The 25,196-nt window shown below is 45.8% G+C and overlaps 1 protein-coding gene across 4 annotated transcripts in view; it reads right to left on the bottom strand.

The window, feature by feature from the left end:
• Positions 1-25,196, bottom strand: part of LOC119403260 (diacylglycerol O-acyltransferase 1) — a 165,161-nt gene that overhangs the window by 54,749 nt on the left and 85,216 nt on the right. For all 4 annotated transcript variants that reach the window (XR_007417002.1, XM_037670214.2, XM_037670221.2 and 1 more), the window contains 4 exons: positions 6,112-6,152; positions 4,107-4,192; positions 552-604; positions 288-390 (listed from right to left, as the gene is read on the bottom strand). Coding sequence is in view for 3 of the 4 variants with exons in the window: in XM_037670214.2 (XP_037526142.1) it covers positions 288-390; positions 552-604; positions 4,107-4,192; positions 6,112-6,152 (283 nt within the window). In the remaining variant the exon portion in view is untranslated. The remainder of the gene's footprint in view (positions 1-287; positions 391-551; positions 605-4,106; positions 4,193-6,111; positions 6,153-25,196) is intronic.

Here is a 25,196-nt window from a genome sequence, read left to right as displayed (position 1 = left end):
ATCGCACTCCCCATCTGGAGCACACTTCTTCAAAAAAATTAAAAAATAAAATAAAAGAAAATAATTTTGCCTTGGAAATGTTCCTATTTTGCAACAATTCATTTTGATTGCCAATCTTCTCATCACATGGCATGCAAAGCAGCTAATTTTAGTGATATTAATGGTGAGTGTCAGAGCCAGTAATAAAGGGTAAAGACAAAGGAAAATGAAATGTTAGAAAATATGGCACTAAATCTTCCACTGGAATACAGCACTAGGCTGATGCTTTGAATAGCTTTTTTGCTCACCAGGATTGCAGTCCCACACAAATACCACCACAGGTGGAATGAGAAGGATAGAAGACAAGTTGAGAACCTGCACATTTCTGGCCACACCTTCAGACAGTTGGCCCTGCAAGCACAAGCCCAGGATACAAGCGTGTCAAAGGTCTGTCACCTCTACCACAAGGCGTGATGGCATGCAATTTTACTTTTTTTAAGTATTTGACTGTGAAAAAATACACATAACAGCACTCTCATAACAGCACTCTGTACACAGAAAACAGTACCAACCGTAGCCAACAGCTTTTCAGTGACCAATGAGCACAATATGCACAGGTTCAGTCCTGTAGAAGAAAAAAAAAAAGAGTGTTAAATTAAACTTCCTGTGACAGAACCACAATTACCTTATATAACAAGAAATCTTGCCTGCAACCTAAGCCACATAGCAGTCGCAACATTAGTTCTCTTGAAAATTTACTCCTCCCCCAAAATTGTATATACAAAAGCTTGCCGCATCTGCAGTACACAAGCTGGCAGACCTCAAATGCTGTGGTGTCGACCCTTACCTTGTGGCAGTCTCATTAAGCAAAATATCACGTTTACCTCATCAAAACTTCTGAAAGACAATTTATACAGCCACTCTACATCAGGTGTTTCAGTGATGAGTGTCTCTGGTTAATAAAAGAAAACCATCTCCAGGCACGAGCAACTCTCATTCTCTTAAAGCAGTTAATAACAGCCACAGTGAGCCTTTTATATTTTCATTTCATATCATTCAGACAAACAGTACTGTTGTGGCATCAGGGTTGCGCCGTAACCTGACTATATTTTGTAGTGTGACTGAGTCGTCGGGTTGAGGAAATGAGGCTGAGAAGTTGGGAAAATTAAAACAAACAAGTTTAATGGCACTATTTCTAAACTTATTTACATGGAGAAAAGGTAAGATTAAAGAGTTCAGCGACAAGTTACTGGATGAGCCATTAACCCAGGGCCCAGAGAGTCTTCTTTCACTCAGCACCGTCGTTATAACACTTCAGGCCGGCCCCTCTTTCCAGAAGGTAGCCAATCGCACGCAAAGTGACACCCACCCCACGAGGACGTCAGCCAATAACAACACTTGCGTAAATGGGTCGTTGCACTTGTTGATGTAGCAAAGTTCCAGTGATCAATGGCACTCACGTGGGGATCAGGCTGGGAGAACGGGATAGTTCCTCCGCCTCTCCCTGTTAGGGCAGGAAAGGGTTTACGGTGGCCTAATTGCTCTGGTCAAAGCAGACGAGCCTGGTTGGTGCCATAGCATCTCAAACAACCCATAGCGACCCATTGTGAAGTCGGCGCCAGCTTTGGCGTTGCCTCGTTGTTCCTTTGAGCTCACACCCCCCTCTTCTCTTGGTGGGGGGTTCCTGTTTGCGGGGAGCCCGTGTCCGGGAAGGTTCAAGGTGTCTCAAGTCATGTGGGAATGCACCGCCAGACCACTCTCACAGACAATGTATCGCCAGTGGCAGTCATAACGGTACACAGTTGGCTAGTAGCCCGGTGTAACGGCTGAGGAATGCCTGATGTTGCATCTGTTCCCCTGCCCATCTTCTTTCCCGCATACACACAACAACACATTGACTAAAGAAGTATATATACTAGAAGTGAACAGATTATACATAAAGATTATAAGTAGAGGATACATATGTACAAAATGGATACTAAATAAAATTTGACTACTACTATACGCCATGCAATTCAAGCCGTCCACATGGCCTTGAGAATAATCCTTTTTACTAGGGGTGTGCGAATATCAAATTTTTCGAATACGAATCGAATACGAATATCCACCTTCGAATATCGAATCGAATATCGAATACCAAAGGAAAAATGCCTCCACAGTAACAATATTTTATTTAACATGTAGCTATTTGAAAAAAAAAAAACATTAACAGCCTGACTGGCAACACAACATGCACTGCTATCTCCAGAACACAATGTCCAGGCTAGCACAATGCACACCACAACACAATCAAATATCACGGCACAATGAAAGTAATGACTACATGTTATCATGAAGAAATATGAGTTGCTCCACATGATCAGGCAGCAGGCACTCCCTTCTAACAGAGACAACCCCCCTGCCACTGAAAAGGCACGTTCGCTTGGAACAGAAGTGACTGGTATAGGGAGGTACATGGGGCAAAGCTTTGCCAGACTGGGGTATCTGAAGGTGCCTACAGTCCGCCACCAGTCACACAGGTCACTGTCTTTCTTCAGACGTGGTCCCGCATAGTGAACGAGTGGTAGTGCGGCACGTTACGGCCGCATAATATTGAAAATGTACGGTTACATGATCGCCAACAGCGCTGCACGTCTGAGATGCACCAGCAATAAATCATACTATTGGGGCGCTCGTCGCAGGCAGATATCGTGCCTCCGTGTACTTACGATGTTTATCGCTCCTCTAGGCAATGTTTTTAGCTATACGAACGCAGCAGAAATGTGGAAGACAAGTTATTTTATGCATGATAATCGAATCGCATATTCGAATTTTTCGAATATTCGAAGTTATCGCATATTCAAAACTTTTCGAATACACGATTTTCGAATCGAATACGAATATTTCGAATGTAATATTCGACGAATATTCGGAACTTTCGAATATTCGCACACCCCTACTTTTTACTCAAGGCATACGCTAATGTAATCGACTGCTGCTGCTCCTGCTCCTGATGATTTGTTGTGGAATAATTGGAAAGAACTCCAGTGACCTCTGAGAAACTGCTCAATACAACTGCACAAGATTGACCGAGAGCACGTAGCAACACCAGAAGCATGTTGTCCATAAAGTACCATTTATTTAATGCTTCTATTGTGCCACTGTCATCAGTGCCACGGCATTAGATTATTTGTACAGAAAGTTACTTAATGGTTGTTCAGACATGTCCAAAGCACACCGTGATGAACAAACAAAAGAACAGGATCAGCTCATTCCTTTGTTCCTATCAGTTGTTACTAGCGATTGCCAGAGAAATGTACACACGTTAAATGGTTTCTTGCTATAATTTAAGGTAGCAGCAGACATAAAAAATTGTAATAATCACCAGTAAACTAGGTCTTGCTACTTAACCTTTAATTATTGCCTTTAGTGCACATGCAATTGAAGGCAATCGATACTCAAAGCTGTAGGAAATTAATAGAGCGTAAAACTGGCGCATTCTCACACGCTTGACCAATTTTCTACCAGAATGAACTACCAACCAGCCCAACAAGTTCTTTCAAAGCTGTATACTTTGTGGGAATAGTGACACCATAGAATGTTTAGATATATCTGGCCTCAAACATGGAGAAATTGTTGCATTCTCCCAAGAGGCCATTCAGACTGACCGGCCGATTGAACCGACCGATTGAACAGACCGATTGAACCGGCCAAATCGACCCGACCGACTCGACCCAACCCGACCAACTAACTAACCAATCAGTGTCCAGTGACCAGGCATGAACTTCTTGCAGAATTTCTATCAAATGGACATGTCTTGCGAACACAGCAAACTTTGTACGTTTGCTATTTCAGTATGCACACAAAAACTGATAGCTACAAAAATTTAATTGTTAGTTTGGGACCTTAGCAGAATTCTTGCCATTTTCCACAACTATGGATCTTGACCAGCGAAACTTATTTATTCTCAAATCCCCTTTTTTAATAATTGGACAAATTTCGCTGATACACCCTATATGTTAGAACTATGTGCCCATGTACTAATTTGTTTAATTGTTGTACGGAGACCATAAAACATGGAAATTAATATTTCAAACAAACACAATGGCTAGCACAGAATTGAGAGACAAGTAGACAGTGGTGTTTACCCAGTGTAGCATAAACTGGAGGCCATACTCTGGGATCCAGTAGCAAATACCGCACCCACTTCCCTGGGTCGACCAAGATTCCATACCTACAAAAGAGAAGAACAAAGCAGTTCAAATGCAGGTCAAAACTAACAACCGAACTCAATAGTAACAAAACAGACCTTATGTGTATTTTGTAGGGGTGTGCGAATAGTGAAATTTCCTCTCGAATTGAATTCGAACCGAATAGTGCCAAATAGCGGCCAAAAAATATCAAATAGAAAAGATTTTATTGAAAATTGAAAGAAAGGAGAAAGAAATGAAATCTGCTCATGTCATCGAGCACATAACATGGTGAGTGACAACTACCGAAAGACTACGAATTTTCATGCAGAAACACAAGGTGTTCCACATGATCTGGCTTCAGGCTCTCTCGCCGTGATGTTACAGTTTTCCTGCAGTTGAAAACTGGGCTACCCTTACTTATCTATCTTATTTACACGAAATGTGTACCACCAGTTACGGCAAGACAAAGGAAAAATCAGGGATGCTACAGCGTGGTGCCAGCTTTATTACGCGCTTATTTGGAAGGGGTTTTTTTTTGCTTTTATGGGTGTGCAGGCACGTTGATAGAAGAGCCGCCATTCCAGTCAGCAGTGGCACTCCTAACTTCCTAACGGCTAACAGAGGTACAGGGTTAACAGAGGTACAGCAGCTAGTTTCTTTTTCCCCTATGGTCGCGCAATACGGCTCATCTGATGACAGTAATGTTATGCTTCATCATCATGAGTGCTCTGGGCCCAAAATCTTCGGGCGCCCGTTCACAGCTGCGTTTTAGCTGCACCCCAGAATGATGGGAGTTTCTGAACGAGTTGTGCAGTGGTGACTGCACAGCGTGAACAAATCTGCACGTGTGAAGCCAATCACCGAGGCTTTCGCCGGCCAAAGTTGGATGTTTTACAGCGCTTGTGGCATACGCGACCAAACTATGCGAGGTGTGCCTTCGTTTCGGAAGTGAAGTTGTGAAGGGCTTGACAGTTTTCTCATGTATTTTTTTTCTTACGTTCAGAAATCACACAATCTCCTTTAAAATAAACATGTGCTCGCTTTTGAACCAGGATATTGGTGAAAGTTTTAACAAAAGGCCTACTATAACAATGTTAGCGTTAGTTTTAGCAACCCCACCCTAATCAAGTTGCACTATTGGCCTATGTCACATTTTAGATATTCGTCCTGTCAAATTATTCGAAACTTCGAATACTAGGTATTCGAAAGTCGAATCGAATTATTCGATCATGTAATATTCGATTCGAATTCGAAACTCGAATATTCACACACCCCTAATATTTTGTCTTTCATACAAGATGAGAAAAAACGATGGTAAGTTTTAGTATTTATTTTCTGTTGCCATGATGGAGAGAAGTTCTAAATTAAGGCAATCCCCATGGGCAGCAGAAAGATGACACTAAGGGTAGCGAGCATGCCACTCAAAGCCTCCCTGCCTGGGACATAGCCAGAGTTTGGCCATGTGCTCATCCCCACGTTTCTGTTTACAATAATATAAAAGCATAAAACAACACTCGATAACACTCGCCTGTCCAGTCCCTACTTTGGGAAAAGGGTGCCCTTAATTATGAAAAAAATTACTGGCTATGCCACTAATTGTTGCTGCCATCTTTTCTATTAACTAAGTGTGTGATGCACAGGAATGCTATTCTGTATATAGTCTACCTAATTGTCTCACAGGGCTGCTACATCGATTAATTCAATATGACAATCTTCAGTATGGTGTTGCATAGTGGCTCCATGGTGCCCGAGGTGGTTATTCCTTCCGGCTCCCAAAATGTGCACGCCTCCATTCTAAGAGGCCAAGCAGAAACGATGGAGGTAGCCAGTTAGGGAGAGAAAAAAAAAAAAAAAGAGCACTATGTAAGGCAGCTGCTAGCCTTGGGCAACCTCCTCTATTACTGCCCCTTAAATTCACACTAGTGGATTCAGAAGGGAGTAACGAGAAGTGCACACTTACTTGAGAAGGTTCTCCAAGGCCACTCTGCTGTTGGAGAGTACCTGTGGCAAGCAAAAAAACAAACCATCTGAAGTTATCTTCGGGGGCCAGTGTGTTCATGTGAGATTTTCGGCACTGAGTACACAAAGCTGAAATAAAAATGACATAAATACAAGATGCATTAAAAGAAGCTTGAGCATTTGAACCGTTCTAAATATGTGTTCTACTTAAGACTCTGAAGCCTAAACAAAGACAGCAAAGACTCTGCGATGGAATTCCGATTAGCTCAACACTTACACAACACAGTTTGCATGAGCAGTTCTGCCTAACTGCATCACAAATATAATAATGGCCCCGCCACGGTGGTCTAGTGGTTATGGCGCTCGACTGCTGACCTGAAGGTCGCGGGATCGAATCCCGGCCATAGCGGCTGCATTTTCGATGGAGGTGAAAATGTTTGAGGCCCGTGTACTTAGGTTTAGGTGCACGTTAAAGGACCCCAGGTGGTCAAAATTTCCGGAGCCCTCCACGACGGCGTCTCTCACAATCATGTCGTAGTTTTGGGACGTTAAACACCAGATATTATTACTATTATTGTACAAATAATATTCATGTCCATTAGAGCGTATACCCTTTGTCAATCTGCATGCGACTCCCCTCGAAGGACGTTGAAAAGGCTTAGAGGTTCGACGACAAAGAGCTTGCTGGTTCAGTGTTCGGCACCTCAGCATAGGTCGCCGGCATTTATTCGCATATTTACCACAGCCCGGAGGGACTTATGGTGGCATCCGGGAGCCTTCGTTGAAAAGGTGTATATGCGAATACACCGACAGACAGAGAGCGAGCAAATTATTTAAAATGCAAGCAGAACGTATTCTATAGTCCGAACAAAGCAAACAACAAAAGGCAAACTGCCTGGCCGGCTGATATGCTTACGCCATCGATGACAGTAGGATAATATTCAATGCTATCCCATTCGAAACGGCGTGGCGACAAGTAGTCACCCAAACCATTATTTTTAAAACAGAGTGGTCCGACTACTACTACTATTTCCAATATGCTACTTTTCAAACGAAGCTTGTCATGAGTTACCGATTTCGGGGGCGGCGTTGTCGTACGTGCAAAACCTGGCGCCGGCGCGCGGTCCTCGAAGGTGCGCCGGCCACACGCGTATGCGCCATTTTCCAAAAACTGATGCTCTCTCGATCGTGTGCTTGTCGGTGATCAGCCGCTTCTGATACGGCAATCTGATCTCTTATTGAGGTCACTTGTCATTTCATGTTGCCACATTTCATTGTTGTCTGGATATACGAACGCATCACCTCACGTTCCGGCGCCGGAACGTGAGTCATGATAGTCGAATACAACTTTAAAAGTCCGCGGCATTTCCTCCTCAAAGGCGGATGCACACAAGCCTGCACCAACGGGCGCGCACTGATCGCCGAGCGCATGAGCGGACTATTTCTTTATAGTCGCGGAGGCAATCGGCTGCCGCGCTTCGGCCGTCTGGGCGGGGCCTCTCCGGACTTCTTAGGTTGTATCCTGCGTAGGCGCGCCCACACACCACGTACGCCCGCAAAGAGCCGTTTCGCTTCAGCGGGGAAAGAAAGGAAGAAGAAAGAAGGAAAGAAAACAAAAAAAATGAGAAGGCAGGTATATAGGTTAACCAGAAACACTTCCGGTTGGCTACCCTACACTGGGATATCGGGGAAGGATTGAATAGAAAGACGAGAAATAGAGAGGAGGGAAGAGGGGGAAAAAAGAAAGAGAGAAGAGATGCAGTGAATTCACTGCAGCGTGCGGGACTGCACCACAAGTCAGAGGCGTTCGCACAAGCCCGTCGTTCTCAAAAAGAAAGAAAGAAAAGCTCTAAATCAGGCATGCAAACACGCCAAGCTTCGCTTGCCCCTATTTTTTCCGATAGCGGAAGGGCTCATGAATTTTATTTATTTGTTTATACCCTATTTTAATACATGCCTCTTTCTATGTATACTCTAGTATACTGCAGGGGCGTAGCCAGAAATTTTTTTTTTGTTGGGGGGGGGGGGGGGGGGGCGTTCAACCATACTTTATGTATGTTCGTGCGTGCGTTTGTATGTGCGCGTGTGTATATACGCCAGCAAAACTGAAAAATTTCGGGCGGTTTGAACCCCCCCAACCCCCTCCCCACTGGCTACGCCCCTGCTCTACTGTTATCTACCTATGCTTGAACGACACCGGTTCTATCAATCCTGCTTTTCCTGCTTTTCGTCCATTAAAAACGCCGATTGCTTATCAACCGCTGGGCAGTTAATACTACCGTGAAAGAAAGGAGTTAATAATAATATCTGGGGTTTTGCGTGCCAAAACCACGATATGATTATGAGGCACGCCATAATGGAGGTTCGACCATTCGGTGTTCTTCAACGTGCACCTAAATCTACACACACGGCCGTCTCTAGCATTTCGCCTCCATCGAGGTGCAACCGCCACGGCCGGGATCGAACCCGCGAGAGAAAGGAGGGAAAGGGCTGGTTTTAGAGGCTCCGCCCAATCAGAAGTCATGTGCGGCTTTTCTAGAGCTGCTAACGATATGTGAACGATGGACTTGGTACTGAACTCACGGTACAGAAGCCCATCCCACATACCAGTATAGCAGGCTTTCTAACACCGTGACAAGCCGACAGATTCTACAAACTATCACTCCGGCACCCTTCACCAAAACTGTACAGCACACACGAGAACCCCACCCGCCGCGGTCGCGCCGCTAAGCTCGAGGACGCGGGCTCGATTCCAGGCCTCGGCGGCCGCATTTTCGTTGCGGGCGAAATGAAAGAACGCCATGTACATTGATTTAACCCCAGGGGGTAAAAAATAATCGCCGCCTCATATGCATATCGTGATTCGATCTGGCATGTAACACCCCAGAAATGAATTAAATAACTCGAGAACTTCTTCATCCCCTAACTTCGTAGAGACATGCACCCTGCGGGTCACACGCAACGTAGATGGCAACGAGCAAAGACTCTGCAAAAACAATTCGTCAAATGAAGTGCTCTATGTTGATGCCTCCGAATTTGGAACGGACATCATTATGTAATATCAGTGAAAAACTAGCTCTCACGGCCAGGTCAGCTGTGCGGCCGCCTCGATTCCTGCTTCTTCCTCAAACGCACGCTTCCAGACACTTGACGAGTTTTCCGCGCCGCTGATGGTTTCCAGGGGCGTAGCCAGAAATTTTTTTCGGGGGGGGTTCAACCATACATTATGTATGTTCGTGCGTGCGTTTGTATGTGTGCGTGCATATATGCGCAAGCAAAATTGAAAAATTTCGGGGGGGGGGGGGTTTGAACCCCCCCAACCCCCCCCTTGGCTACGCCCCTGATGGTTTCGTGAATAATTGCTGTGGTGCAAGCCAGCGCGTTGATACGCTTGGCACATACACGTCAGACCTCGCACCGAAGACAACACGTGTGCAATGGATATTTAATGGACATTTAAGGACATTCAATGGTCATCATACCACGTGTGCTCATTGCGTCACCACAGCGAGAACAGTAGGCGAAATCTCACAGAAACTACTAAGATGACTCTGCGTAAGTGCTGCAGAGTGCGGCTACAATGCTTCAAGCATAGGAGTTTCCATGCAATTCCATGTAATGCATGCAGGAACAAACTAGGACACAACTTCAGTGTCTACAAATACTGCGGGGTATTAGGATTAGGTAGCGGATAACGCGAAGTATCGCATTCGAAAAAAAGGAAGTCATTATAAATATCAGTCTCGCCCACTAAACGCGAAGCGTTTAGAATACCGAAAACAATGTAACCCTAGAAAAAAAATGCTAAAAGGGAATTTCTTCAGCAATGGCAAACTTTGAGTAGCGCGCCACACGCGCCCTATCTGAAGTGATAAAAATTAGTGCATCTTGTTACTTATCCTAAGTGGCCCATCACACACACACACACACACACACACACACACACACACACACACACACACACACACACACACACACACACACACACACACACACACACACACACACACACACACACACACACACACACACACACACACACACACACACGCGCGCGCGCGCGCGCGCTTGTTTTAGGCCATACAGATTTTCAATAAAGACTACAGTCAGGCTCCTGTCGCTTCTCTTCATATATTGTCATGTTGATGGGCATATCTCATAGCCATTTTATATATGGGTCATTCCATGCCAAATCATCCAGCGTTTTTCCGACCATCACAAATATGGCTGAAAAAATTTCCACGTTTTTCTTGATGTTCGAAACTCATTCTGCTCGTTTATTTCTGTTGCCAAAAATTTTCCCGCCTGTTTGTGAGAGTCTGTAGTTTTGCGCCGCCTGAGCTAAAGGGCATCAAACAACAATTTTTTTCAAAGGACGTTTATGGGATATCCCATAAACGTCCTTTGAGCAACCCTATTTCCTTTTCCATTGCTTTATAGACAGTACCATGTTTGACGTCTGCATCCCAGGTCAGTGGGCATGGATTGAATATTGCCGTTGTGAGTGCTTCATGCCGCTTGAGTTACGTCGGCGAAAAGCTGGTGGAGATACAAAATTTCAAAAAAAAAATATTTCTCAAGTTAAAAAAAATAATACCCCTTTGTAACTTTCCCTACGTTCAGCTAATACATAGAGCTTTCAAATGAAGTATCGTTCATATTTTTAGTCGGACCACCAAGGCAAGTTTTTTGACGCTGAATACAGAGCTTTTCTAAAAAAAAGTGATATTCGCAATTTTTTTTCAGACGATCTGCTACACCTTCAGCGACAGGGGCGTAGCCAGAAATATTTTTCGGGGGGGGGGGGAGTGGGGTTTCAACCATACTTTATGTATGTTCGTGCGTGCGTTTGTATGTGCGCGTGTATATATACGCAAGCAAAACTGGAAAATTTCTGGGGGGGGGGTTGAACCCCCCCCCCTGGCTACGCCTCTGTTCAGCGACTAAATTATTTTTCTTTTGTAGTATGTCGAACAGGCCACCAGTACATAATTTATTCCTACCCTTTGAGTTTGCCTTGTTTCTGGAAAAAAATATCAAACTTTGCAACTTTATGCAATTTTGCTCGTGCGAAAAGTCCTCGAAGAATCGATGTACATAAATAAGTCATTATTTTTGCAGTTTGATCACTTCATTATCTTGCCGGAAGTACCATTTTATCGAGTGCATCCCATAAACGTCCTTTGAAAAAAATTGTTGTTTGATGCCCTTTAGCTCAGTCGGCGCAAAACTACAGACTCACAAACAGGCGGGAAAACTTTTGGCAACAGAAATAAACGAGCAGAACGAGTTTCGAACTTCAACAAAAACGTGGAAATGGTTTCAGCCATATTTGTGATGGTCGGAAAAACGCTGGATGATTTGGCATGGAATGACCCATATGTAAGTGCATGAAAACTACCTGTACTATCCGCGGTAATATTTGTGAGCACCCTATGTATTGGACCTTTATGCGCCAGGGATCGTATGTGTACACAGTGCTTCAGATTATCTCGTTTTCTTTTCTTATTCTTTTATTATTTCTTGCTGTTTGCTCTTGTGTGTTTTTCAATTTCATTATCATGATGTTGGGATAGCTAGTTATAAGGTCCTACCTTCCAATGTTTTCACACATGTATAAAATGAACAATTTATGAAATACCCATTTTTCGGAAATCAGAAAGGTTGCGCGTAATTTGAAATATTCATCATCGGATATTAATAGAGGTGTCGAACTGACCGCGCGCGGAGCGCAGAAAACGCGGTCACTCTGTTACGTCAGACCGCGAAACCTCGTGACAAGGAAGTGCCGAAATTTGAATGACGGCGCGTCGCGGCCGTATCTTGAGAAAAGCGGCCAACCAGCGTGTCGCCTTACCTATGGTGTGATGTTTGGACCTTATCTGCTTCTTTCTGGATGTGCGCAAGAAAACCAATATCCACCTTTTCTTTCTCTGTACTACATTGACCCGCCGCGGCGATCTGTGGTTATGGGCCGATGGTTCTCGACCGCTGACCCGAAGGTCGTGAGATCGAATCCCGGCCGCGGCGGCCGCATTATTATTTCGATGAAGGCGAAATGCTAGAGGCCCATGTACATACTTATAGATTTAGGTGGACTTTAATAACCCCAGGTGGTCGAAATTTTCGGAGCCCTCCACTATACGGCGTCCCTCAAAGTTATATCGTGGTTTTAGAACGTAAAACCCCAACAATTATTACTATTTTTCTGTACAGCATAAAACTCAGGGGCAGCCACTGCGGTGCTTCTTCAGGAGAGGCGAAAGAGTTCTTGCGCGTGTTTAACGCTTCGCACCACGGCGTTTGTGGTGCGAAACGGTAACGATGCTGGTGGTCTGACATCTTACACTTCAAAAACAACTGTACAAATAGCGTTATCGGGAAAAAGAACCATCGACCCGGATACAGGAACGATTATGTTGTACGCAAACATGCTTATCTATACGTCGACGTGTGAAACTTAGATAACACGCAATACGCGAAAGCAATATCAAATGTCGCACGTGCAGCGCACTACACAATAATACGCGAGCAGGAAAGATAAAGGCACACGTGCATGTTCGACCGCGCTGCAATTTGTGCATCCCACAAAAATAATAATCCGTCTGTTTATGAGCAGCATGTCTATTTTGCTTATATATATATATATATATATATATATATATATATATATATATATATATATATATATATATATATATATATATATACGTGTGTCTATTTGGTTTGTATGTGCGTATATACAGGGTAATTGTTTTATACAATACAGATTTTTAATAAAAATGTTATGGTAGTCAGGCACCTGTCGTTTTTTCACACGAGCTCTACGTCCGGGCGGGAATACTTTGCTGCACCTAAAGTTACACTGAAATGAGTATTAACAAAAACTCGTCAATTAAGATTTTAATTAACTCGAGGGAAATTGTTTATAGGGGAAATTATAGGGGAATTATAGGCTGCCGCAATTTATGGCATACTTAATTTGCAGAAATACAAAAACGAACACGTAATTCGAGATATTAATAATCGTGCTTGAAGGCCGTAATACAGGAGACATCGAAATTAAGCACGCCGGGCGCGCAGGAAATGCGTGCGTGTGACGTCAGACCGGAACTTCCCGCGAAGAAGTAGTGACGAGATTTGAATGAATCTGGTCAGGAAAAACCATGGGAAAAACGGCAAAGTCATCCGAGATACACAATTGGACAGCTTAATCATGGTGTGTGGTGAAAAAAAAATTCTTTTCTGTTGCTTAAACTCTAAATAGGCACAAAACTGCTGCCCCCGAGGCTGCCCCCGAGTTTTACGCTGTGCAGTGAAAGAAAGAGTATACCTGACCCTAAGGTCGGGATCGAATCACGGCCGTGGCGGCCGCCAATTCGATAGAGGCAAAATGTTTGAGGCCCGTGTACTTAGATTTAGGTGCACGGTAAAGAAAGCCAGATGGACAAAATTTCCGGAGCCCTCCATTACGGCGTCCCTCGTAATCATATCGTGGTTTTTGGACGTAAAACCCCCACAATTAGTTAGATTAGAAAGACAGAGTGGAAACTGCGGTCTTCTTGCACACGTCGCAAAAAAAGCAGATAAGCACGAAACATCACACGTAAAGGCAAGGGCACGGTGGGCAAGGGCGATGGCTTGCAACTTTCTACGTACAGGTTGTTAACTTGTTAGGAATGATGTGCGTGGCCCATCGCTACCGCCACCGTTATGGTCCGATGTCGTCCCCCAGGCTCGCTGTGGGAATACGCGTCGTTGTATCCCACCTCTGGAACCGCTGTTGGGACTCGGGTTGCGTGGCCGGTGCGAACACGGGTGTGCATCGTGCTCGGAGCAGTCAGAAGGACAAGATGAAGAAGGAAATATTTTATGTACAGACTATTTGCATGTTTTCGCTCTCAGTCAACATGACTGCCAGCCCGACCACGTCGGCTGGTTCGACTCGATTCGGCTCCCCTCACAGCGAACCGGCCCGGCCTTAAATCAGGGACCAGTCGTTTGTTGACAGGGTGGCTCTTTGGTCCCAGGTGTGGACAGGGAGGCTCTTTGGTCCCAGGTGTGGACAGGGAGGCTCTTTGGTCCCAGGTGTGGACAGGGAGGCTCTTTGGTCCCAGGTGTGGACAGGGAGGCTCTTTGGTCCCAGGTATAGACAGGGAGGCTCGTTGGTCCCAGGTGTAGACAGGGAGGCTCTTTGGTCCCAGGTGTGGACAGGGAGGCTCTTTCGTCCCAGGTGGTGAGCCTCTCTTTGGTCGCTGGGCAGCGTAGAAGAACGACGACCGGCGTCAGTTGTCAGGGCAGGTGGGGCGACGACTTCGTTTTCCAGAATCCTTCTTTATTGGAAAGTCGGCGACATTGTGGCCTTTGTGCTGAGGCACCACAAGGTATACGGCCGCGCCTTCGTTCAAGGTTCGTCACGGGACGCTCCGGTCTGACGTAAAACAGTGGCTACATCTCCTGTGCACCAAACGCGCTCAGTTGCGATATCGCCTGGATCGAGGCCTTCAATTTCGATTACTAATAACCCAAATTAACGTGTGTTTTTTTTTCATTTCTAAAAACGATGGGTATGCCATAAATCGTGACGTCCTACAACTACTTCATATAAAGAGCTCCTTTCAAGTTAAGAATTAAAAAGTTAGTAAGTTTTGTTCGTTAATGATTGCAATGTAATTTTAGGCGCGGTAAAGTATATCCGCCTTGTAGTAGAGTTTGTGTGCGAAGATGACAGGTGACCGACTGTGATATCATTCGTATTAAAAAGTCTGTATTGCCCTGTATTACCTTGTATTACCCTTTACACGCATGCGGAATGTAAAATTTCTGAAATGGGTGGAGGGCGACGTGGAACTCTCCAGATCCCCCCTCCTTCACTCGCTACGCCACCCCCCAGCCCTTAGCGCAGGGCTCCGTATTCATTTAGGCCCCCAATAGTTCCTATACGAGCACCCAGAGCGCGGTACATGTGCGTTTCCGCGAGTGCAAGCCCCACGGAAATGAACCCGCCTCGGCAGGAAATCGATCGAACACGCAGCCTCCTATATAATCAACTGCAGAACCCCATAGCTACCGAAGGCCATCCCGACAGCTATCGAATTCGAATTGGTGACTGTAAATGTGAAGAGACCGTCGATCATCTCACGTGCAGTAGTATTCACCCCGGTAAACATCAGGCTCTCCAGTGTACACTGAGTGGCTCGGAAACTGCTTGGGAGCCTGGCCTAAAAGCTCATCATTTAAGAAGCCCCGATATTTTTATATGCATGAAGGCCACAGACTTGGAACTGCCCAAGCGTAGCACTGAACTCGCAAACTATGTAGAATAATGTCCTCTCTCACATTAGCTGCACCCACGCTATGTGTAGGGTAGCAAGCTAGACAGCGTAGTTAACTCCTGAAACTCAGTATGTGTTCGCATGGAAGATGCGGAAATGATTATGCGTATAGCCTGTCTTTAATCGCTGGCAACACCCGTCAATGACGCACGCGGCTGCGTTTCAGGTGCACTGCGAAAGCGTGTCAACGCTGAGTTCGGCGAAATGTATCAATTAGAGGCGAGCGCACAGCTTGAACGAAGCCAAAGTGCCAGTCACAAATGGTGATACGTTAGTGCACGCATTATCAATGCATGCAAACCGGCTCAAGGATACACGAATACGAAGGTGCTAGAAGCTGATACGCGCTAACGTCCTCACGAATAACGACTGATGACATACGTATGTTGCACACCAGAGCGGTGCGTTCGTGCGTGTGAGTCGAATTTAATTTGGAAGTTTTCAGAGCGAAAAATCGCAATTTGGTTACGAGGCGCACCATAGTCCGAATTTCATCAAGCTGGGATTCTTTAGCGTGATAATAATAATAATAATAATAATAATAATAATAATAATAATAATAATAATAATAATAATAATAATTGGGTTTTACGTCACAAAACCACGATATGATTATGAGGGACACCGTAGTGGAGGGCTCCGAAAATTTTGACCATCTGGTGTACTTTAATTAACGTGCACCTAAATCTAAGTACGCGGGCCTCCATCGAAATGCGGCCAACGCGGCCGGGATTCGATCCCGCGACCTTCAGGTCAGCAGTCGAGCACCATAACCACTAGACCACCGTGGCGGGTGGGATGCTTTAGCGTGTACCCAGCGTAACGGGCTGTGTTTACTTCTGCCCAATTAAAATGACGCCGCCACCACGTTGGATGTTTCAACCGCACATCACCACAACGCCATAGCCACTGAGCGCCCCCCCCCCCCCCGACCCCAACGCACGCACACACGTACGCGCACGCGCATGCACACGTACACGTACACAATCACGTGCATCGAGCCACCATTCCTCTCGGTACACCCTCGCTCGATCTCCCTCACGCCCGCATTACCCGGTGCGTGTTAAGCTCTTATCGCACCTTGACTTTATAGGGAAAATCATGGATATTGCCGAAATTTAACCAGTACAGAAGCTGATCAAGCTGCTGCGAGCAGCCTTTCCCCCTCCACTTTTACTCCGGAATATTGCACTTAATAAATGTAAGAGTAGCGCAACAAACAAGGACTAGCGAAGAGCACACACAATGCGCTGTTCGTGCTTGTTGCGCTGTTCTTACATATGTCCTACCAACATGATCAAGCTTCCACCCTTGATGTTGTGAGCAAAATCAGTCACATCACACAAAACGATACCATACCATTTAATGCCATACCAAATGACTCTGGCACAGAATACGAAATTGATAGTCATGCAGGTATCGAAATCTCACTACCGAAATTCTCGTTACTTGCGAAAGTTGCCTGCCGCATGACTGAACAACCTTCGATACGGTAAAAGGGCGCAACACTCAATGCACACATTGTGTGCGGGTCTCCAAGTCACACGCATGCAGTCCTGTAAATTCACAGGAGATAACGCGAAAATGTCCACAATTTGCCAGTAACATTTTGGCACGCGTGGTCGAAATATATACATGTGCGATTACGGCGTCCGAAGAGTAGTTCAGTACTCGAGAATGAAGTCTACAACAGAAGCACTGGTCAACACACTGAGAGAATCTTACCTTCCAAAGCAGCTCACAACAGGCAAGTTTCCCTCCTTTCTCAGAACGCACTATACATTGCCGAGTCACCTTCACTGCTAGCGAAAGACGCTGAAGTACTTGGATTCCAGTCTACACCAGGTTATTCCATTTAGCACTGGTACGCAAACACTACCTAAACCGGATAGAGATTCGTGTGGTCGGGGTCGCAGCGGTTCTTCGTGTGTCAAGCCACTAATGATGAAAGAGCGCACGCCGCTCTCAGCACGATCACGTTGGCCACTAAAACGCACGTATGGGACAACAATTTACGCGACAATCGCGATCCGTAAACAATCTCCGTTCTTCTGCTTCAAGTACATCCTTTTTGTCCGCCGTTACGTCCACTTCCTACTCCTCGGCAGGAAAGCCTACATATCTGCGTAAACATCGATATCATTACTCGGCGCAGGGTAATAAGCGTTTCTTTCGTTTTCTTATTGCTTTTGTAGTCGCGTCAATAAACATGAACCGTCACGTACGGCTTGAAGCTTCTACACAGACACAAATGACAAACATCGAGCACAACGAGGCGCTGCCTTTTCCTGCATGTGAAGTGCCTAAGAAAAGCCGATAATTTATAGGAAATAATAGGCTGACGACAGTAACTGTCCAATTGGTTAACCTGCATTGGAGGAAATGATACAACACTTGAATATATAAAAAAGAGTCCATCCACAATGAAGGATGCCTAACAACAATCACAATCTTTCATACAGTGCCAATGCTTTAAAATGGTCCAAGTATTATTCTGCTTCGGATGACAAGTTTGCGAGAACAATAAAATTAACAATCGAATTACGGTAAAACACGATGCGACAATTACGGACCCGAGTCGTTTATACTGACTCAAAATGGATTACAAGCGAACTACAGAAGCCAAATAAGAAAGCCCCGTTGATGCGAGATGTAACTCCGTGATACGACCGGCAACAAAACAGCCATACCGGTGTTGAGCCGCAATTTCATATTTTAAAAGAAGTGCATAATAAACATGCATATAACACTTTCTGGTCTAAAAAATAACAGCATTCCGCTTTCACCTTCGGGTGATTCAATCATCTAGTGAACAAGGACTGTGCAAGGTCGTCGAACACGAATCAGAGGGAGAGAGAGGGAGAAGTAAATACCTAAACTCCTTCGCGTGCTCACATCCGCCGTGCTGAGGGAGGAAAAGAACATCTGCAGGAGAATCGACGTCACGTGTTCGCGTGACAGAAGTGACCTCTGAATGCAAGCGTTATTGTCCAATTCGGTTGTAACTTGGGCGCCACCGTGGGAACTTTTGCTTTCAGCAGCACAACGTCAATCCTTGTGGTGGGAACACGTTTTTTTGTTTGTCATCGAGGCGTTCACGTCCTTGTGCCTCGTGGTAAGCAAAACGCATTCGCTTTAGAACGCACTGTTCTTTTAAAATGCGAAACTGTGCAGTTTCAAAACTGCACAATGCACGGGTTATCAGGGACGCCGCAGCGGAGGGGGGCTTAATAATAATAATTGTTGGGGTTCAACGTCCCAAAACCACGATGATTATGGAGGGACGCCGCAGTGGAGGGCTCCGGAAATTTTGATCATCTGACGTTATTTAACGTGCACCTAAATCTAAGTTCACGGGCTTCAAGCATTTTCGCCTCCATCGAAAATGCGGCCGCCGCGGCCGGGATTCGATCCCGCGACCTTCGAGTCAGCAGTCGAGCACCATAACCACTATAGTCTATAGACCACCGTGGCGGGTAGCGGAGGGGGCTTCTGATTTATATTGATCCCTTGGGTTTCTCAACGGCTACGTAACTATCGTAATTCTTAACTCAAACTCGTAATAACTCGTAATTCTTCTTCTTCTTCTTCTTATCATTCACCATTTATCGAATTACGGTCACCGCGGCCGGGAAACGAACACGCGACCTCGAGATTACCAGAAACAGAACCACGCTGAGCCACTGCGGCAGGCAGCAGGATATTTTGTTCTATAGTTCTGCAACACTTAGTAAACTGTTGTGTCTTCAACTCACAGCGGCACTTCAGTGGGGAGTGGAACGCAAAAAAGATCGCGTCTCGAGCTTTGGAGTTTGGAACTCCAGCAGGTCAAAAATCTCAAACAGCTTGCACTACAGCGCCTTTCTGCAATGTATTCTCGTCTGAGCATTTACAGGATCCTATAACAGTATACCAACGTATCTTTTCTTCGCGGCTTTATTACTTTATGGCACAGGGGAACGTGCTCAGGCGCGAATGCGTGTATAAAAAAAAGTAAGAGTGGCTGACATGCAGGTATAGAAACAGCTGAACCAAGAGGCTAGCAGGTTGTGACACTAGGCCGACATAATTGGCGAGATGAGAGGGCGACTGCCCTAGCCATGTGTTGTCTCGTGTTCCCAGGCCAGGGCAATTCTTATAAATGAAGCTTTTTTGCCTATGGAGAGACACACCGAGTTCGGTGTGGCTGCACGCGGCTGTCTGATTTTAGGCTTGTCTGTATCTCGGCAGTTATATTTGCGGTTGTATATGCCGTTTTTATGTAGACCGAGTGCTACATGTAGCAGCAAACTGTCTCGTACAACCCCTGTACGGTAAACGACAAAGCAATGCCAGTAAGCGCACCTCTGTTCTGAATAACTGATTTATGACATAAAATCTACACATATAATGTCTAGTCCTAAAGTACACAAAACCTCTTAGAAGTATAGCATATTATATTCGCAGTATCTTCAATGACCATTAATTTCTTTGACTTATCCATTCGGTATGTGCCACATGGTGGCATGCCCATTCTTTGACCAATCTTCCAGAATCTGTATGCGCTGATGCGTTAGCACAAGTGGTACAGGATTCTTATATAAAGCAAGACATGTGTCGCAGTTTGATGATTAGTGGGGCTTTTTGGCGCAAGGGCCATGGGTGGCCAAAGAGCGCCATGTCTGTTATGTGGTGTTGGCGATGACCAATGATTACGATGACAGGGTGTATTGTGGCTGTATAAAGGCCTAAAATCACGCGCTATAAAGAAGCGTAAAAAATGTGTATACAGTATAAAATTATGGCAGTGACAAGTGGTGTGATCTATGGGTGTGGGATAAATGACGAGTGAGCATGGTATTTACATGTGAGAGGCGGGATAACAGCACGAGTGCCTCCTCAAGGCCTTTGATCCCAAAGGCCGAGAGGCAGGTGCTTCCTTTGATGGAAACCGTAGCAGCAGCCTCAATCATGAGGCCGCGCTACGGAGCGCCTGGAAAAATAACGTTAAAATTGTGTACATCTTTTAGGAATGCAAACAGGGACTGATATTTAAAATGGGGTTCTCTGCCAATGAACATAAAAGGATGGAGTGGGTACTGTAGGTATATGGGTGAAAAATGCTTTTTTCTGAGAGCGTCCAGTTCCGTGCATTGCAGTAAGGTGTGGAGTACAGTTAGTGGATCGCCACAGTGATCACACAGAGGTGGATCGCCTCCGGACAAAAGATATGAGTGGGTACTATGTGTGTGGCCAATCCTCAGTCTGCAAAGTGTAACTTCTGTGTAGCGTGACTTCGATACCGGCGGCCAATTACCTAAATGTGGTTTGATAACGTGTAGCTTATTTCTTGTCTGCATATCCCATGTGGTCTGCCAAAAGGCCCAAGTGTAGCTATTCCCCCAAAGTCTAGTGGGGGAATAGCTATGAGTGTATTGAGACTGTTTTCGTGGGCGGATACTGCTAGGTGATCCGCCAACACGTTGCCTGCAATCTCGCGGTGCCCTGGCACCCAGCACACTACGACACGTTGTTCGAGTGTGTAGATCGTGCATAAAAGAGAGTATAGCGAGACAAGGACAGGGTTTTTGTGTTTTTTCAGAGTTTTTAAAGCTTTTACCACGCTTAGGGAATCCGTGTAAATAACTGCCTTTTGTAGTTTTGAGTGTCTTATGTGTTTAACAGCCGCAAGTATCGCGTAAGCTTCCGCTGTGAAGATACTTGAGTTTGGGTGCAGAATACCGGAATCGGAAAAGGATGGACCAACCGCTGCGTACGAAACAGAAGTATTGGACTTTGAGGCATCTGTGAAGAATTCTGGACACGTGTATTTGTGCTGGAGTTCGAGGAAGTGTGTGCGGATATGTGCAAGTGGCGCGTGCTTGGTAACTTCCACGAAAGAAACATCACAATCTATAAGCTGCCACTGCCACGGCGGGAGACGTGGAGCGGGAGCCATTAGAGAGTGTTCGAGAATTCGCACACCCATTTCTTCAGCTAGAGCCCTCACACGAAGTGAGTACGGCTGTCTCACCGAAGAACGGTTGTCGAAAAGGGCAGAACTGGACAAATCATTGATTGTGGAGTGTGAGGGGTGTTCCTTGTTTGCGTTCACCTTCAGAAAATATACAAAAGATAGGTAAGATCTCTGTAGGTGTAGCGACCACTCGTCCGATTCGACGTAGAGGCTTTCCACGGGGCTGGTGCGAAAGGCGCCCGTAGAAAGGCGAATGCCTAGATGGTGGACAGGGTCAAGCATCTTCAAGGCGCTTGCTGTCGCCGACTGATAGATTATTGCACCGTAGTAGGCGAGTGCGTATGAGGCTTTTGTACAGATTCAACAGACACTTTTTGTCACTACCCCACGTAGTGTGTGACAACACTTTTAGAACATTCATTGTTTTTAGGCATTTGTTTTTTAAATATTTAATGTGCGATACGAACGTAAGCTTACTATCGAGAATTAGGCCTAAGAATTTGTGCTCCGTCTTCACGGAGAGATGTTGACCATGCAGGTCAATATCTGGATCAGGATGAAGGCCTCTCTTTCGAGAGAACAGGACACAGGTGCTTTTTTGAGGATTAAGGCTGAAACCATTCTCGTCCGCCCATTTGGAGATCTTGTTCAGCCCTAGCTGGACCTGACGCTCACAGATCGAAAGGTTGCACGACTTAAAACCGACCTGTACATCGTCGACATATGTGCAATAAAACATATTTCGTGGTATGCAGAGGCGCAAGGAATTCATTTTGATAATAAAGAGTGTGCAACTAAGTACACCACCCTGTGGCACTCCCGTTTCTTGAAGAAATGGTCTTGATAGAACATTTCCTACCCGGACTCGAAACGTGCGATCTGACAAGTAGCTCTCTATTATATCTAGCATTCTACCACGTACACCAAGGTGGGACAGGTCTCTTAGTATTCCAAAGCGCCATGTTGTGTCGTAAGCCTTTTCCATATCGAGGAACACAGACAGAAAGAACTGCCTGTGGACGAATGCGTCACGGATTTGTGCCTCGATACGTAACAGGTGGTCAATGGTGGATCTACCCTCGCGAAATCCGCACTGGTACGGGTCAAGTAGATTGTTCATTTCCAGGAAATGTATAAGTCGACGGTTTATCATCTTTTCGAAGAGTTTGCACAGACAGCTTGTTAGCGCGATGGGCCTGTAACTCGTAACAGAGGATGGATCTTTGCCCTGTTTAAGAATAGGAATGACAATCGCCTCTTTCCATGACGAGGGGATCTCGCCGGAAAACCAGATGGCGTTATACAGGGAAAGTAAGGTTTTTTTCGTTTCGGCAGGTAGGTTTTTCAACATGTCATATACCACACGGTCAGATCCTGGGGCGGAATTACTGCAGCAGCTTAGTGATACCTGTAGCTCAGCTAAGCTGAAAGGTTGGTTATATGCCTCGTGCTTTGTGCTTTTCCGCTCTAGTTTCTGTTTTTCTATTCTTGTTTTGTACCGTTGGAAGACTTCAGAGTAATGCGCGGAACTGGACACTTGTTCGAAGTGTGCGCCTAGATAGTTCGCCTGGTCTTCCAAGCTCTCACCTTCTGTGCTTACTAGAGGAAGTGAATACGCTTGTCTTCCTACTACCCTAGTGACCCTGTTCCAGACTTTACCCTCGTGTGTATATGAACTAATGCCTGATAAAAACTTCTGCCAACTTTCTCTTCTAGCCTGTCGGCGCGTCCTCCTGCCTTGGGACTTTAAGTTCTTAAAGTTGATAAGGTTCTCAGCTGTCGGAGAATCGCGAAGCAACCTCCATGCCTTGTTTTGCTTGTTTCGCGCAATTCGACAGTCATTATTCCACCATGGGACACGTTGTTTTCGAGACCGTCCGCTTGTTTGTGGGATGCATTTGCTTGCAGTATCGATCAAAAAGGCTACAAAGTAGTCCACAGCAGCTTCTATACTTAAGGTACACATGTCAGTCCGGCTTAAGATGGTAAGTTTTCGAAACTGTTCCCAATCGGCTCTTTCAGTCTGCCATTTAGGAACCTGTGGAGGACATTGATTTGTTATTGCTGCGCTTAGAACTATTGGGAAATGGTCACTTCCATAGGGATTCCCAATAACTTTCCAATTAAGGACTGGAAGAAGGCATGGAGATGTAATGCTGAGGTCTATTGACGAGTAGGAATTGTTGGCGAGATTATAATATGTTGGCTCTTTCCGATTCAACAGACACGCGCCGGAAGAAAAGAGAAAATTTTCGATCAGACGACCTCGCGCATCGCAGCGAGAGTCACCCCATAGATCGCTATGCGCATTCAAGTCCCCAAGGACCAGATAAGGCTCGGGCAGTTCATCCACCAAGGACTGGAATTCTTGTTTTTGTAGGTTGTATTGTGGCGGTATGTATAGAGAGCAAATGGTGATGAGTTTATCTAGAAGAACTGCTCGAACAGCCACTGCTTCCAGGGACGTCTGTAGTGGTAAATGTGTACATGCTACTGATTGGTTGACTATAATGGCTACACCGCCGGATGATACCGTGGCATCATCTCGGTCCTTTCGAAAAATGAGGTAGTTTCGTAGAAAGTTTGTGTGTTGTGGTTTTAAATGTGTTTCTTGCACACACAGCACTTTTGGATTGAGTTCGTGAAGGAGTTCTTGAATGTCATCGAGGTTTCGAAGAAGGCCTCGGATGTTCCACTGTAATATTTGTGTGTGCATATTAATCATACAAAGGTGCTGTGTGTACAATAAGGAAGTGTGGAGTGTTCAAGTGAAATACTTTGTTTCAGGAGGCAGGACGGTCGTCCGGCCCCGTAATTGGCTTTTTTGTTTTCTTGGCGCGGTCCAGAGAACTGCGCCGGTGTTTCGGCACCAGTGGTGCCGATACCGTGTCCAATGCCTCCTCGGAGGCACTGGATGCCCGCACGGTCGGGCTAGTGGCTCGAGTTTCGGGCCTCGCCTGGTGAGACGAGGCCTTGAGACCCGACGGCCCTGGAGTCGCCGGTCCCTGTTCGCGAGTTGGCGGTGTAGCCTTAACTACTGCCGCCTTGGGGGCAGGCGCCACAGCCGACGGGTCGCTCTGCGCAGACCGAAGGAGTGGCGGCGGCCGATGCGACGCGGCCCCCCGGCGCGCCGCATCAGCGTAAGGTGTGGTGTGAAAAGGTGAGCACCTCCTACGGGCTTCACGGAAAGAAATGTTTTCTTTTACCTTGAGGGTGATTATGTCTTTCTCTCTTTTTCAGTTCGGACAGGATCGCGAGTAGGCTGCATGATCGCCGTCACAATTGACGCAGTGGGGTGTGCTTGTACAGTTTTCAGAGGGATGGCCTTGGCCTCCACATCTCGCGCAAGTTTCTTGACCACGGCAGCTCTGCGAACCATGGCCGAATCGCTGGCATTTGAAGCATCGCCTCGGATTTGGGATGTACGGGCGGACGGCTAGTTTGATGTATCCTGTTTCAATGGTTTGTGGTAGATCGCTGGATTCGAAGGTTAGTATGAGATGCTTCGTCGCTATTTCTTTGTTGTCGCGTCTGATTATGATTCGCTTCACATCGGTGACATTTTGCTCTTTCCATCCTTCTAGAAGTTCCTGCTCTGATAATTCAAGGAGATCTACCTCTGAGACGACTCCGCGTGTGGTATTCATTGATCGGTGAGGTGAAACAGATATTGGAATGTTGCCAAAGGTTGCTAGACCACCAAGTTTGTCGTAGTGGTGTTTTTCAGGTAGCTCAAGCAGAAGGTCACCGCTAGCCATCTTAGTTACCTTGTAGCCTGGCCCAAAGACTTCGGTC

Source organism: Rhipicephalus sanguineus, chromosome 1 (genome assembly GCF_013339695.2).
Source record: "Rhipicephalus sanguineus isolate Rsan-2018 chromosome 1, BIME_Rsan_1.4, whole genome shotgun sequence".
NCBI lineage: Eukaryota > Metazoa > Arthropoda > Arachnida > Ixodida > Ixodidae > Rhipicephalus > Rhipicephalus sanguineus.
The sequence above is the reverse complement of the archived record's forward strand: the minus strand, read 5'-3'. Positions and strand labels throughout refer to the sequence as shown.